Source organism: Protopterus annectens, chromosome 8.part0 (genome assembly GCF_019279795.1).
Source record: "Protopterus annectens isolate FY-2018-M chromosome 8.part0, PAN1.0, whole genome shotgun sequence".
Classification (NCBI taxonomy): domain Eukaryota; kingdom Metazoa; phylum Chordata; order Ceratodontiformes; family Protopteridae; genus Protopterus; species Protopterus annectens.
Window position 1 is genome coordinate 420,256,473 of NC_056741.1, and position 14,492 is coordinate 420,270,964.

The 14,492-nt window shown below is 43.0% G+C and overlaps 1 protein-coding gene across 3 annotated transcripts in view; it reads left to right on the plus strand.

Moving 5' to 3' along the window:
• Positions 1 to 14,492, plus strand: part of TDRKH (tudor and KH domain containing) — a 1,796,665-nt gene that overhangs the window by 293,459 nt on the left and 1,488,714 nt on the right. For all 3 annotated transcript variants that reach the window (XM_044079937.1, XM_044079939.1, XM_044079938.1), the window contains exon 3: positions 13,235 to 13,341. In XM_044079937.1, the coding sequence (XP_043935872.1) occupies positions 13,235 to 13,341 (107 nt within the window). The remainder of the gene's footprint in view (positions 1 to 13,234; positions 13,342 to 14,492) is intronic.

The window sequence follows — 14,492 nt, forward strand, 5'->3', positions numbered from 1 at the left end:
GCTTCTCAGCTTGCGACCTTGACTTCTGTAGTTAACTCCTCCATGCGGCTGATCTGTTACGCAGCAGATGGAGCGAGTAGGGCAACAGGCACAGGAGTTGCCTTATGGAGACAATCCTGGATGTGCCTTTGTCAATTTGAGGAGCCCTTCAAGTCCTCCTTTACCAACACCCCCTTTGATGGCTTGTCATCATTCGGGCCTCAGGTAAAAGAGACTCTTACCAGGTGTGAACGGGATAGCAAAGCTCTCTCTGCCATAGGAGTACGTTTTTCCGCTCCTTCTAGACCTTACCCAAAAGGTCAGTAGAGTGGGAAGATGTGGTTCCGGAAATCCCAGGGAGCTTCACCTGACACACATGGAGATTTTTCCCCCAGGGGCAGAGGGGGAAATAACAGAAGACATCGGTATTGTTGGGGGGGGGGGTCTGCAGAATCAGGGAGACAAGATACATTCTCTGGTAGGTCCTTCCAGCTCTCCTGAAGAGAGGCCCGACTGTCAACCTCTGGAGGCAGTCCGGGGGCAGGTTATCCTTGTATCCAAATGCCTGGCAGACCATCACAGAAGATACATGGGTACTATCGATAATATTCAAGGGTTACAAAATTCCCTTCTCCCAACCACCTCTTACAAGAAAACAACAGTCAATCCCAGATGTTTCATGCAATCTTCGGGATCAAGCAAACCTAGAAGTTCAAAGGTTGCTAGAAAAAAGAGCCATCCAGGAAGTCCCCGCAGACCAAATCGAATCCGGAACTTACTCAAGGTTCTTTTTAGTTCTAAAAAAGACAGGGGACTGGAGGCCTATTTTGGATCTCAGCAGACTGGACAAATCGATCAAGAAAACCAAGTTCCGGATGGTAAAACTGCAGTCCATTCTTCCCTTTTTGGGTCGGGACCATTGGATGTGCTCTATCGATCTCCAGGATGCGTACTACCACATAGTAATGGACAGGCGATCCAGGAGATATCTACGCTTCTGGCTGGGAGCCAGTCATTACCAGTTCAGAGCTCTGCCCTTTGGTCTCACCACAGCCCCCAGAGTGCTCGTCAAATGCATGGCAGTAGTTACGGCTCACTTGAGGCATCTAGAATTCCGGGTGTTTCCATATCTAGATGACTGTCTCCTTACTGCCACCACTGAGCATCAGCTAATCAAGGTAAGAGACTCCACAGTTCACACTTGTTCACAACTAGGCATCACCATAAACTATGAAAAGTCTGCCTTGTTGCCTTGTCAGTATATTACATTTATAGGGGCAGATTTAGACACAAGGGCCATGATAGCAAAGCTGCCTCAGGAAAGGGTGTCAACCATTTGTCATCAAGTTTCAGTCCTCATGGTGAAAGAGAATTCAGGCAAGATATGTCCTCAGTCTTGAGTTCAGTGGCTGTAGCCATTACTCTGGTCCCTATGGCTCGTTTCCACATGAGAATTCTGCAGTGGCTCCTTTTTGCTTAATGGTCATTCCAGGATTAATCAGTGTCACATCAGATTTTAATCAGAGTCATGCAAGAAGAATCTAGAATGATGGCTTCACTCCCCTCTGGTGAGAATAGACAGGCCGTTTCTAACCCCCCAACCCATAGCCACAGTGACCATGGGCACTTCCCAGATAGGGTGGGGGGGCATCATCTGGGACAAGACAGTTCAAGGGACTTGGCAGCAGTATGAGTACCACTTGCACATCTGTGTCCTAGAGATGAGAGCGGTGCTTCTGACGTTGCAAGCAGTTCAAGACTCTCTACGTATAGGGACTATAGCAATTCAGACTGTCAATATATCGGTAGTGTGGTACATCAACAAACAGGGTGGAACCAGGTATTATCCCTTGTGTTTGGGAGGCTGTATGAGTATGACGATGGGCGATTTCTTCCCAATGTTTTCTGATCGCAATGCACATTCCGGGGAAATCCAGTGTGATAGCAGACAAGCTCATTAGGGCGATTCTGATGCCTCACGAGTGGTCTCTGAAACAAGAAATGGCAGACTTGATTTTTCTCAAATGGAGCCAGCCATGCTGCAATCTTTTTGCAACCCCCCCCCCCCCTCAACAATAAATGCAGCAACTACTTTGCCATAGTCCTACCATTGGGACAGTCGCCCAGGGGCGCACTTGTTCACGATTGGCCCCCGGGACTGCTTTATGCTTTTCCACCATTTCCCCTGATCCCCAAGGTTCTTCAGAAAGCAGAGTCTCTGGGTTGCAAGATAATCCTCATTGCACCTTACTGGCCTCGTCAGATATGGTTCCCATTCCCTTGGCCTCATCTGCATGTGGAGGCTTGGAGCCTGGAACCCAGTTCCAGGTCTCTTGATGCATCAGTTGGGTGTGCTCCACCCTTCCATCCAAACTCTCAAGCTGACAGCTTGGTTTCTCCATTTCCACTCTTAGCCAGGCTTCTTGATATTTCCCTGGCAGTTGAACACATTTTGATTTCCTCCCACAAACTCACTACCAGGAAACTTACGCTAGTAAATGGAAGAGGTTCTCTTTTTGGGCACACAAGAACGAGATTGATCCCTTTACTGCACCCATTTCAAAGATTCTTGAATTTCTTGCTGAAACTTTTGAGCGAGGAGCAGCTGTACCTACTATCCGGGTTCAGCTAGCTGCCATTTCTAATTTTCATGTGGGAGAAATGGGCTCTAACGTTATATGTGAAGTTGTTCTGTCTCGCCATTCATTTTTACAGATGGGTTCGGAGCTGATCCTCAGCTCCGAGTCGGCCTTCTACAAAGCTCGAGGTCTTCAGATAGCTCGAGGCCAAGTCCCTATCCCATGATGCACCTTGAGTTACCTCAGATCTAGTTTGCTGCTGCAGTAGATCGGAGGTTCCTCGCTTAGCTCAGGCCAGTACAGTTGTTTCTTATTCTATTATTATCTAGCTAGTAGTGTTATTTCTGTACTATTACAGTTAATCTTTAATTCTTGTAGCTTTTATAGCTTAATAGAGATATTCCCTTTCCCTTTGGTGTGCCTTTCATTATTATAGCTTCTGGCCTTCGTTTTTTCTATTAAGCCTGTTATATTTAGAGTAGTTTAAATAGTAGTTAGTATGTGTTTCTGTGCCTTTGAACAGTGACAGGTTAGTCACAGTATTTGGTATTGTGTATCTATAGGTTATTTAGAGTGGTTTCATAAAATAATGTATGTGTGTTTTCATAGTGACAGTTTAGTCACAGTATATTTGTGCCATAGTTGTTTAGGGCTTATTTAACTACTTTTGGGTGTGGTCTAGTCATTTTACAGTACAGTAGTTTTTTTCTAGATACTGTATAGTTGATTATGGCCAACAAGGATAGAGATAAGCATCCTAATTCAGGCTTAAAAAAGTGTCCAAAATGTGGATGGAAAATGTCTGTAACAGATAGCCATGTAAATTATGTGTATTGTCTTGGAGCCTTGCATTTACAGGAAAGCTGTTCCATTTGCCATTCTTTTTCTTCAAGAGTTCTTCAGGAGAGAAAGAGAAAGCTTATAGACAGAGGACTGCTGAAACCATCCTTTCAGGAAGCGTTGAGTACCAGGATAAGTGTAGTAAGTCTTCAAAGTTTTCCAAGGCTTCTACTTCTTCCGAAGTTAAAAAATCCAAGAAACCATCGATGCCGGCTTCACAGCCCTCTGAGCTAACTGTCTTGTCTTTTCAGAGCCGGTCCCCAGTCCTAGAATCGTTAACAGAGGTACTAAAATCTACAATACTTCAGTCAGTGCCTCCTTCCATCCATTCATCTCGGTCCGGTCTCGATCATCCTTTCCGATTTGGATGTGGATCGTGTGGTGCAGAAGTTGCTACAGGCACCAGTGTTTGCGAAATTTTTATCGGCTCCGACCCAAGAAATTTCGGAACCAAAAACTGCCTTGTTATCAACTTCATTTCCTCCTCCGAGCCATACCGGTCCTTCGGTGTCAGACCTGATGATTGTTGAACCTTCGGAACTGATGTGTGTTCCAGTGCCATCAGTTCCGTGTACTTGGACTTCCTCAGTGCCGATCGAGGAGTCTAGGAACTGACACTCTCTGGTCGGGTCCAGGGAGGATAGTTGGACTGACTTGATGGTTCCGACTCTACCTCTCAGGGCTTTGGCTCGGATGAGCTCGGCTCCTACCTCTGGTTTGGAGCCCACTGTCCCGGTGCCGGGAGGCATCGATGGTTTCCTCCGATCCAGTGGTCCCTTCTCATCAGAGCAGAGGTGCCTTTGAAGCCATGAGGAGAGTGATGTCACCCAAAACATCTACAACTTCAGGTCCAACTTCCTCCTCCTCCCCAAAAGCGCTTGTGTCTACTTGTGCCTCACAGAAACCCTATCGATGCGTAGAGACCCTGAGCCTCAGGAAGCCCCACTGGGTGACCCCTGCTCTTCCGAGGCTTCACAAGAATTTCCCACTGATGAGGTTCCCAGGAAGAGAATTTGTAAGTGGAATCTAGGCTCCCCACGAGTCTCACATCAGACACTGACTTAGATGAATCAGAAGGGTCCCCATGGTCCCCCTCTGAAGATATCTCATTTGCTGAGATATTAGAAATCCTTAGGCAGAGGGGGTGGCTGGCAGTTCACCAGCCCTACTGAAGATGAGTCTGTACTCCTGAAGGCTTTCGGGTCTCAACCCTCCACCTCTTGGGTGTCTCCACCCTTCGATGAGCTCATAGAGCTGGTCTCACGAAGGGTGTGGGAGTCTCCGGACACCATGGAGCCTGTCCCTAGGAGGCCCAATAAATTTATTTCTGCCTCCCAGGAAAAGTCTTTTCTTGCCAAGGGAGTGCCAGTTGATGCCACGGTGGTGGCGACAACCACCAAAAAGGAAATGTTGGAAACTTCTTCCTCTATCCATCCTCCTAACAGGAATTCAAGGATCATGGATAGATATGAGCAGCGCACGTACATTTCAGAGACTTTTGACTTGCGTTCACTGAACTATCTCACTCATTGTACGAGATTGCAAAGAAATCTCCTAAAATAGCTTGGAGATGCTCTTCAGGGTATAGTAGCTGCAGGAGCTTCTGACAAAGTCTCTTCTCAGCTTACTACTTTCAATTCCGTAGTGAACTCATCCATGCGTCTCATTTCATATGCAGCTGATGGGATGAGTTAGGGCAGCAGGTACAGGATTTGCTCTCAGGAGACATTCCTGGATGCACTTGTGTTCCTTCGCGGAGCCCTTTAAGTCATCCTTTGTCAACACCCCTTTAGATGGCTCGTCCCTTTTCGGGCCCAAAGTTAAGGAAACTTTGACCAGGTGTGAGCAGGAAGGAGACTCTTTCTGCTGTCTGAGTCCGTTTTTCCACCTCTACCAAGACCCTACCCCAAGGGTCAAAAGGGAAGAAAGATGTGGTTCCGAAAAGACCAAGGAACCTTTCTGACCATATGGTGAACCCCCCCCTCCAGGGGCATAGGAGGGGGCAATAATGGAAGACACCGCCCTCATGGCAGAGGGGGTCTGCAAAACCAGGGAAACTGAGACCAGCGCTCCTGAAAGGAGGCCCAGTTGTCCTGCTTTGGAGGCAGTCGGGGGTCGCTTATCTTTGTATCCAGACACCTGGCTCAAAATAAACAACTGGATACAAAGTATAGTTTTCAGAGGATATTTCATTCCTTCCGCCACTCCCCCTCCATTGACAACAAAAATCCCGGATGTTCCACCCAGTTACATGGAACAAGCAATAGTAGAGGTCCAAATGTTGCTAAGAAAGGAGTCATCCAACCAGTCCTAGCAGACCAGATAGGATCCGGAACTTACTCAAGATTCTTTTTAGTTCCAAAAAAGACAGGGGACTGGAGACCTATATTGGGCCTCAGCAGACTAAACAGATCTGTCAAGAAAGAGAAGTTCCAGATGGTCATGCTTCAATCGATACTTCCCTTCTTAGGGAAAGACAATTGGATGTGCTCGATAGATCTACAGGATGCATACTACCATATAAAAATGGCCAGAACATCCAGGGATCATCTGCACTTCTGGCTGAGAGCCAGTCATTACCAGGTTTGAGCCCTGCCCTTTGGTCTCACTACAGCCACCAATGTTCACCAAATGTATGGCAGTGGTCACGGCTCACCTGAGGCGTTTAGGATTCTAGGTGTTTCCGTACCTAGACGATTGGCATCTCACCGCCACCACCAGGCATCAGCTAATACAAGCCAGGGGCACCACACTTTCACTCTGAAATCATCTGGGCATTAAAGTAAATTCAGAAAAATCTGCCTTGTCACCACCGCAACATATCATTTTTATCAGAGCAGAATTGGACACCACCACCACTTTGAGACTTCCAGCAGAAAGAGTTTTACTACTTTGTCAGCAGGTCCACAATATTGTATCCAAGGACAAGGCTCCAGCATCAGAAGTTAAAATTGTTAAGCATGATGACAGCTGCAATACTAGCGATACAGTTGGGTCGCATGCACATGCGAATCCTGCAGTGGCTGTTATTCACTCAATGGTTTTACCAAGAGCTTCCAATGTCTCATCTCATAATGATCACAAACTCATGCGAAAAGGATCTTCAGTGGTGGTTGACCTCTCTTCATGCAACGAAAGGTCGTCCTTTTATCCTACCCTCACCAGTGACCACGGTGACCATGGAAGCTTCCCTGATAGGGTGGGGGTGGGGGGGCATTTTCAGGGAAGAACAGCCCATGGCACATGGACCGAACAGGAGACACATCTGCATATCAATGTCCTGGAGATGAGAGTGGTACTTCTGGTGTTGTAGTACTTCCAGGACTCTCTTCTTCTGGGAACAATTGCGATTCAGACGGACAACATGTCAGTGGTCTGGTACTTGAACAAAGAGGAACCAGGTCCTGTTCCTTTTGTCGCGAGGCCCTAAGATTATGGCAGTGGGCTACATCCACCCAGCGCTTTGTTAGCAATGCACATCCCAGGGAAATTCAGCATGATAGCAGACAAACTGAGCAGGGCAATTTTGTTGCCTCATGAGTGGTCCCTCAAGAAAGAGATAGCGGAGAGAATTTTCTGCAGGTGGGACCAGCCTTGCTGCAACCTTTTTGCCAACCACATGAACGCAAAATGCAGAAGCTACACTGCCCTGATTCCCCCTCCAGGAAAAGCCCCAAGGGATGCATTCATACACGATTGCCTCTGGGTCTCCTCTATGCTTTCCCACCAATTCCCTTGGTACCCAAAGTATTGCAGAAAGCAAAAGCCCTGGGAAGGACCATCATTCTAATAGCCCCTCATTGGCCTCGTCAGATTTGGTTCCCCTTCCTTCAACTTCATCTGTTGGAAGAGCCTTGGATTCTTGGCCCAGTTCCAGACCTCCTCACGCGTTTGTCGGGAGCTCTTCATCCCTCTCTTCATTCCCTGAAATTGATAGCTTGGCTGCTCCAATTCCCAATATAGCCAGGTTCCATAACCTCTCAAAACGAAGTACAGCATATATTGATATCTTCTCATAAGTCATCGACTAGGAAGCTATACCTTAGCTAATGGAGAAGATTTTCTGTATGGGCTTCTCAAAATAATATTGATCCCTACCAAGCCCCTATTTCCTCCATATTAGAGTTTTTGACTATGCTTTTTAATAAAGGAGCGGCAGCAGCAACAGTTCAACTTGCCGCTATCTCTAATTTTTACTTTGGCTTTGAAGGATTAAACATAATGTCACAGAGACTATCCAAAGCCTTTCTCAAAGGGACCTTTCATCTCAGACCACCTGTTGAAATCCCCTTATACTCTATGGAATCTAAATTTTATGCTTTCATGCATTATTCTCCTACCTTTCGAACCATCCTCCTCATGTGATTTCTTTTTAGTAGCCATCACTTCTGCCCGAGTGTCAGAGCTTCAGGCCTTGTCTATAAAGCCTCATTATTTGATTTTCCCTGCTGACAATGTGTCCCTGCGAACAAATCCGTCATTTCTACCCAAAGTTTGTAGTGAAGCTAACCTTAACCGGATCATAGATTTGCCAGTGTTCTTTCCCAAACATACCAACAACTTAGAGTATATGCTGCACAAGCTTGATGTTCATAGACAGCTTAGATTTTACCTCACTAGAACAAAAGAGTTCAGAAAATCAGAACAGCTTTTCGTTTCCTTTTCAGATTCCAGAAAAGGTATGCCAGTGGCAAAAACAACACTGTCTAAATGGTTATCTGATTGTATCACGTTTACCTATCCAGCTGTTAATCTACCTTTACAACACAAAATTAAAGTAAGGCTCATTCTACCAGAGTAGTGTCCACATCTTCTGCCTTTTCTGCCAGGCTTCCTATAGACATTTGTGCAGCAGCCACTTGGTCAAGACCTCATACCTTTATAACTCATTACAAAGTTGACAAGGCCTTCACGGACAGGGCTTCCCTTGGGTCTACTGTCCTGAAAAACATACTCCTGTGAGCCACCCGAGAAGGATGGTGCTTGGGACGCTACCCATCTGTAAGAATGAACAGCAAGATAGAACAATTTCACATAACAAAGTTATGTACTTGCCACGAAGCACCAATAGCACTAATCCACAGCGATTTAAACTGTTTATTGATACGTTAAGAGCTTTCGTCAGAATACAAGACTTCTTCAGAACAATCAGTTAGAAGCTATTACAAAATTAAATACCCTACCCTTAAAGCCCATTGGTCAAAAATACAGCATCATTTCCTTTTGTAATTTAAAGCAGCAACATCATATTATATACTTTGTAGCCCACCAAAACTTATTATAAAAACAATTCCCTGTTTTACAGATTTCTGTAGAGAATGTGATGTCTTAATGAGGATGTTGCGAAAAAGAGGTTACCCCCATAAGTTTGGTATCTTTACTTCACTACTAGCAAATCCCACTGGTATGACTAGATCCTTGGACACTGTTAGGATGGATAGGTTTAGTAAGGCATTGGTTCTCCCCTTTACCATAGAATTTTTTAACATTAAGAACATTGTCCTCAGGTTTTGGACCATGTTCAGCACGGATGATAAAATTCTTAAAAGACTAGGAAAAAACACTCGTGGTTTACAAGAAGGAAACATCATTGAAAGGCTTAGTATAGAGGAAAAAGGTAAAGCCAGGACTAGGTGGAACTTTTAAATGTGGGAGGTGTGCACAATGTCCATTCATAATAGATACCGATTCAATCAAGGTCAGGAATTTCGGCAAAATAACCACCCATAAAAAGTATCATTGTTATACAAAAGGGGTGGTTTACATTGCATTATGTATGTCATGTGATGGATATTATGTGGGGAAGACAGTAAGAGCCCTCAGACAAAGAATATACCAACACAATTATGATATTCACAACAAAAGGGACATCAACACTCTATATAAACATCTAAAAGCACATCCAACACACTCCTTTAAATTCTTTGTCTTAGAACAAGTTGATTTGGGCACACGAGGTGGTCCGGATGATGTTTTTTTAGAATTTTTAGAGCTCAAGTGGCAGATAAGACTTGATGCATGTCAGCCACCTGGGCTAAATGATACGTTATCTATCAGTTCTGTTTTGAGATTAAAATCAGCTTTTTTTATTTGATTTTAATAGGGAATTGTATTTTATAATAAGTTTTGGTGGGCTACAAAGTATATAATATGATGTTGCTGCTTTAAATTACAAAAGGAAATGATGCATTGTTGACCAATGGGCTTTAAGGGTAGGATATTTAATTTTATAGTAGCTTGTAACTGATTGTTCTGAAGAAGTCTTGTATTCTGACGAAACCGCTTAACTTATCAATAAACAGTTTAAATCGCTGTGGATTAGTGCTATTGGTGTTTCGTAGTGGTTCCTTCCATTTTTTGTTTTTCTTGGTTTAAGTTTGCTGTTATTTTCGAAGTTATGTACTCACCATAACGTTCCATGTGAGTTGTTCATCTCACCTTCATTCTTACTTCCCACTGTCCTACCCCCTCCAGGGTTTTTCATGGACCGAGATCCTGGTTGCTCAATCTTTCTATGGGTTTTTTCCTAAAGAGTGATGGAATGGCACATGGTATTAGACGCAGCAAACAAGATCTGAGGTAACTCAAGGTGCATCATGGGGTAGGGACTTGGCCTCGAGCTATCTGAAGACCTCGAGCTTTGTAGAAGGCCGACTCAGAGCCGAGGATCAGCTCCAAACCCATCTGTAAGAATGAAGGCGAGATGAACATCTCAGATGGAAAGTTATGGCGAGTACATAACTTCTTTGTCCCATAGGCTATGCAAAGCATTCCTAAGAGGTACTATCCTCTTGAGACCTTCAATAAGAGAACCCCCCTCGGACCTAAATGTAGTCTTAGCGGCTCTGATTCTTCCCCCTTTGAGCCAGCTGCTACTTGTACCCTAAAATGTTTGACATGGAAGACCCTTTTCTTGACTGCCATTACCTCAGCTGGGAGGGTTTCAGAATTACAGGCCTTATCAATTTGTCCTCCGTTCTTGATTTTCCACAAAGATAGAGTTTCTCTCAGAACCAATCCCTCCTCCTTACCAAAGGTGTGTTCAGAGTACAACTTGAATCAATCCATAGAGCTTCCTGTATTCTTCCCCAATCATGGCAACAGGGCAGAGTATAAGCTCCATCAGTTGGACGTACATAGATAGTTACATTTTTATTTACACAGGACCAAGGACATCAGAAAATCTGACCAATTGTTTATATACTTTTCAGAGAATAGAAAAGTTTATTCAGTCTCAAAAATGACATTATCTAAGTGGCTTTCAGACACCATCACCTACGTCTATGATTTGCGGAACAAAAAACTTCCAGGAAAAGTTAGAGGACACTCAACTAGGGCCTTGGCTAACTCTATTGCCTTTCAAGCCAAACTGCCTTTAGATTCGATCTTTGTGGCAGCTACATGGGCTAATCCTCATACCTTTATCACTCATTACAAAGTAGATGTGACCTCCCAGAACAGGGCGTGCTTTGGTTCCACAGTCCTGAAGAGTCTTTTCCAGTGAGCCACACAAGAAACAAGTGCTGGGGGACGTGGTCCCAACCAGCAAGAACGAAGGTGAGATAGGGACAACATAACATAAAGAAGTTATGTACTCACCATAACTTTCCATGTTTGTTGTCCTTGATCTCTCCTTCCTTCCTTGCGTTCCAACCTCCTCCTCCATTCTGGAGGATCGAGAGAAGTTCCTTTCATTGGCTACACTGGCTGTGTCTCCCTTTACCATACCAGTTGGTTAGACCTAGACTCCCTTTCTATCCCTTTGCTGATTATTTACACCTTTATACACAGGTGTTCTCTTATATGTAAAAATCTATTAAGATTTTTACTTGCATAGTCTAATGTTTGGGTTATCACAAACAAGATCTGGGTAACTCCCGCTAGGCATGTTGGGATAGGGGCTAGCCTCGAGCCAGTAAAAGCTCTCGAGCTATAGTATATGGCCATCCTTGGCTCCGAACCCAACCAGCAAGAAGGAAGGCGAGATGAAGGACAGCAAACATGGAACGTTATGAGTACATAACTTCTTTTTTACTGGGCACAATAAAATCATGTTGATCCATTTTCAGCTCCAATACATAACATACTCGAATTTTTAGCTTTATTCTTTAAAGGAGTGAGGTCCTCTACCATTAAAGTTTAATTAGCAGCAATATCCAATTTTCATATTGGATTTGAAGGTTTTCTGTGGTGTCTTGCAAAGTATTCTTGAGGGACACTCTTCTTTTGAGACCACCATTTAAAGACTGTACTCCACCATAGGGTCTGAACTTGGTAATGCAAGCATTAATACATTCCCCCTTTGAACCAGCAGCTAAATGTTGACCTTAAGTTTCTCACTTAGAAAACTGTCCTCCTAGTAGCCATTAGCTCAGCTAGAAGAGTTTTGGAACTTCGAACCTTGTCTGCAAAACCTCCCTACTTGATTTTTCATAAGGATAGGGTTAAATTACAAACCAATGCATCCTTCCTTCCCAAGGTGGTATCAGAATGCATTTATTGGATATTCATGGACAGTTAAATTTTTATCTACACAGGACAAAATAAGTAAGAAAGACAGAGCAGTTGTTTATTTTTCAGATTTGAAATTGGATAAACCTGGAAAAGTAACATTAGCCAGATGGCTGGCTGACTGTATTATTTTTATCTATAACAAATCTGGTCTTACCTTAACTAAACCTGTAAAAGCCCATTGAGCTAGATCCATGGTAACTTGTTCTCATACCTGTATTTTTCATTACAAATTAGATCTGGTCTCGAGGGATAGAGCATCTTTTGGTTCAACTGTGCTCAGGAATAGCCTTCCTTAGAGTCCACCTGGGGTTTTAAGTAGCTGGGGACTCTGATATAACAGTTGAATATAGAATGAAAATTCACAACATCAGATAAAGAAGTTGCGTACACACCATAACATTCCGTCTGTGTTGTCCATTTTCACTCTTCCTCAACTACCCACCAACCAACCCCCATCCTTTGTTTCTAAAAACTTCTGAAAGCATAAGATATAAGGACACCGCTGTCCTTTTGATTAAGCTCCAGATATAGTTTCCTCTCTAGGGCACATGCATTTTTAAGTTTCTTTTTATGTATACATGCTAATAGATGCCACTTCTGGTAAAATCAGCAAACAAGATCTGAGGTATGTTAGGGATTGGTGCATTGTGGGTAAGGGAGAAGGTTGAGCTTTTTTGGTTACCACGAGCTTTAGTAATGGCCACGTCAGGTCTGAGGCTTGGATCCAGACCTAACAGTTGAGGAAGAATGAAAATGGACAACACAGATGGAATGTTATGGTGAGTAAATAGCTTCTTTATGTAATACATGAATGAATACAATGCACCCAGACTGTGCATGTATATATGTTTATGGCGGTATAGTCTTTGCAGTAGTTTTCTTCTTCCTGTTACTTTTTAGCTAATTGTAATTTTTGGCAGAGTTTTCAAACGAGAGCATGCAGACTAATCTGTAATTTTTTGCTGGCCTGTTATATCCATGGCTTGAAATTGTAATGGCACATGCCAGGTTATCTCTGATAAAGTCTGATCAAAAATCTGACATTCTACTTCAGCAGTTATTCCTACTGTATGCATCTGAATCCTCTACCAGAGATTTTATCATCTGTACTACTACTGTTATGGTAAGTTATCACACTGCAGTACTTTGTGGGCAGTTTCTTTTTTCATACTGTAGCCATTTATTCCCTTTTGTTTCCAATGTATTTTAATCTCAAATTTGAAGCTGTTCAAGCTTTACTTTAAGTCACATTGTTGATTGACATTGTGTGTGTGTCACTTTACATGCATTTTTAATGTATTCTCTGCTTTTCTGTTATACAGAAGATATAGTGACTTTCATAGGGCAAGATGAAATTGAAGTAGACATGAAAGTCCCACAGGATGCTGTGAAGCTGATAATTGGCCGACAGGGAGCAGTAATAAAACAGGTAGGTAACATCTAATAAATGTTAAGACTGAAGAGACAATATAGTTCTGCTTACTTTGAATAAACAGAAAAAAGTTAGCATTTTACCTTTGTAGGTAACCGTATACATTTAGATATTTAGAACTCTGAATCATTGCAGAGTATAGAAGCACGCCTTTTATTGATGATCATGGGAAGTTGAGTCTAAATAATTGGCTACTTTTTATAAATCCTTTTAATTTTTATAGTTGTATACTATTTTAATTTTAACAGTTTCCCAGTCTCCACCAGAAAATAGTCATGACATTAAAAGGCGAAAACACTTAAGCCAATAACTGTATAAACCTTTTTTCCAGACACCTTTATTAAATTATCTCTTACGAAGGCACAGATACAGTAATAGAAAATAAAACAATCCATATTAACATTTGTCATATTATATTTCTCTGTTTTATATTACATGCAGGTTTTCTTTCTTTTTAACAATTATTCATTCCAACATTACGCAAACTGCTAAGTTGTTGCCTTCCTTTAAACCCAACTCCTCCTCCTCCTCCTGAGCATTACTCTGCTTGTATTGTTCCCACAAATTCCATGTATTTTGATGTAATTTGCTCCCTCCCTTTTCTAAACAGCCACTGTCTAGTTTATTTATTCAGTACTTCATTTACAGTTGCTTTAAATTTTTATTTCTGTTTTCTAAGATTTGCTTTTTTGGAAGCCAGTAGCATTAAACCTAGTAAGGCCTAAATGTGTAGAGGCAATTCAGATCATGTGTCCCAGCACAAAAGAATTATTTCCTTTGTTACAGTAGTTTGCTTACCCAGCATTTCTGACTAGTGTTCTGTAGGGAATTTTTAAAATCTGACAACTTATTACAGCCCCCCAGAAAATGTTCCCAGTTGCCTCTTTTCCATTACACCTCCAGCATTTGTTGCCTACCTAAGGAACCATTCTCTGAATTTGGTTGGGGTACAAAATATCGTCTACGCCGAGGTGATCTCTGCTTAATATACAAGACCATGTCAAACCCAGAGCTGTTGGACATGCTACACTTAAAGAAATCCCAATCCCTCAGAGCCACATGCTCCAGTGATCTGAACCTTGTCATCACAGTAAACAAATCATGCTGGAGGGATAGGTTCCTGACCCAGAGACTCCCCAGACTCTGGA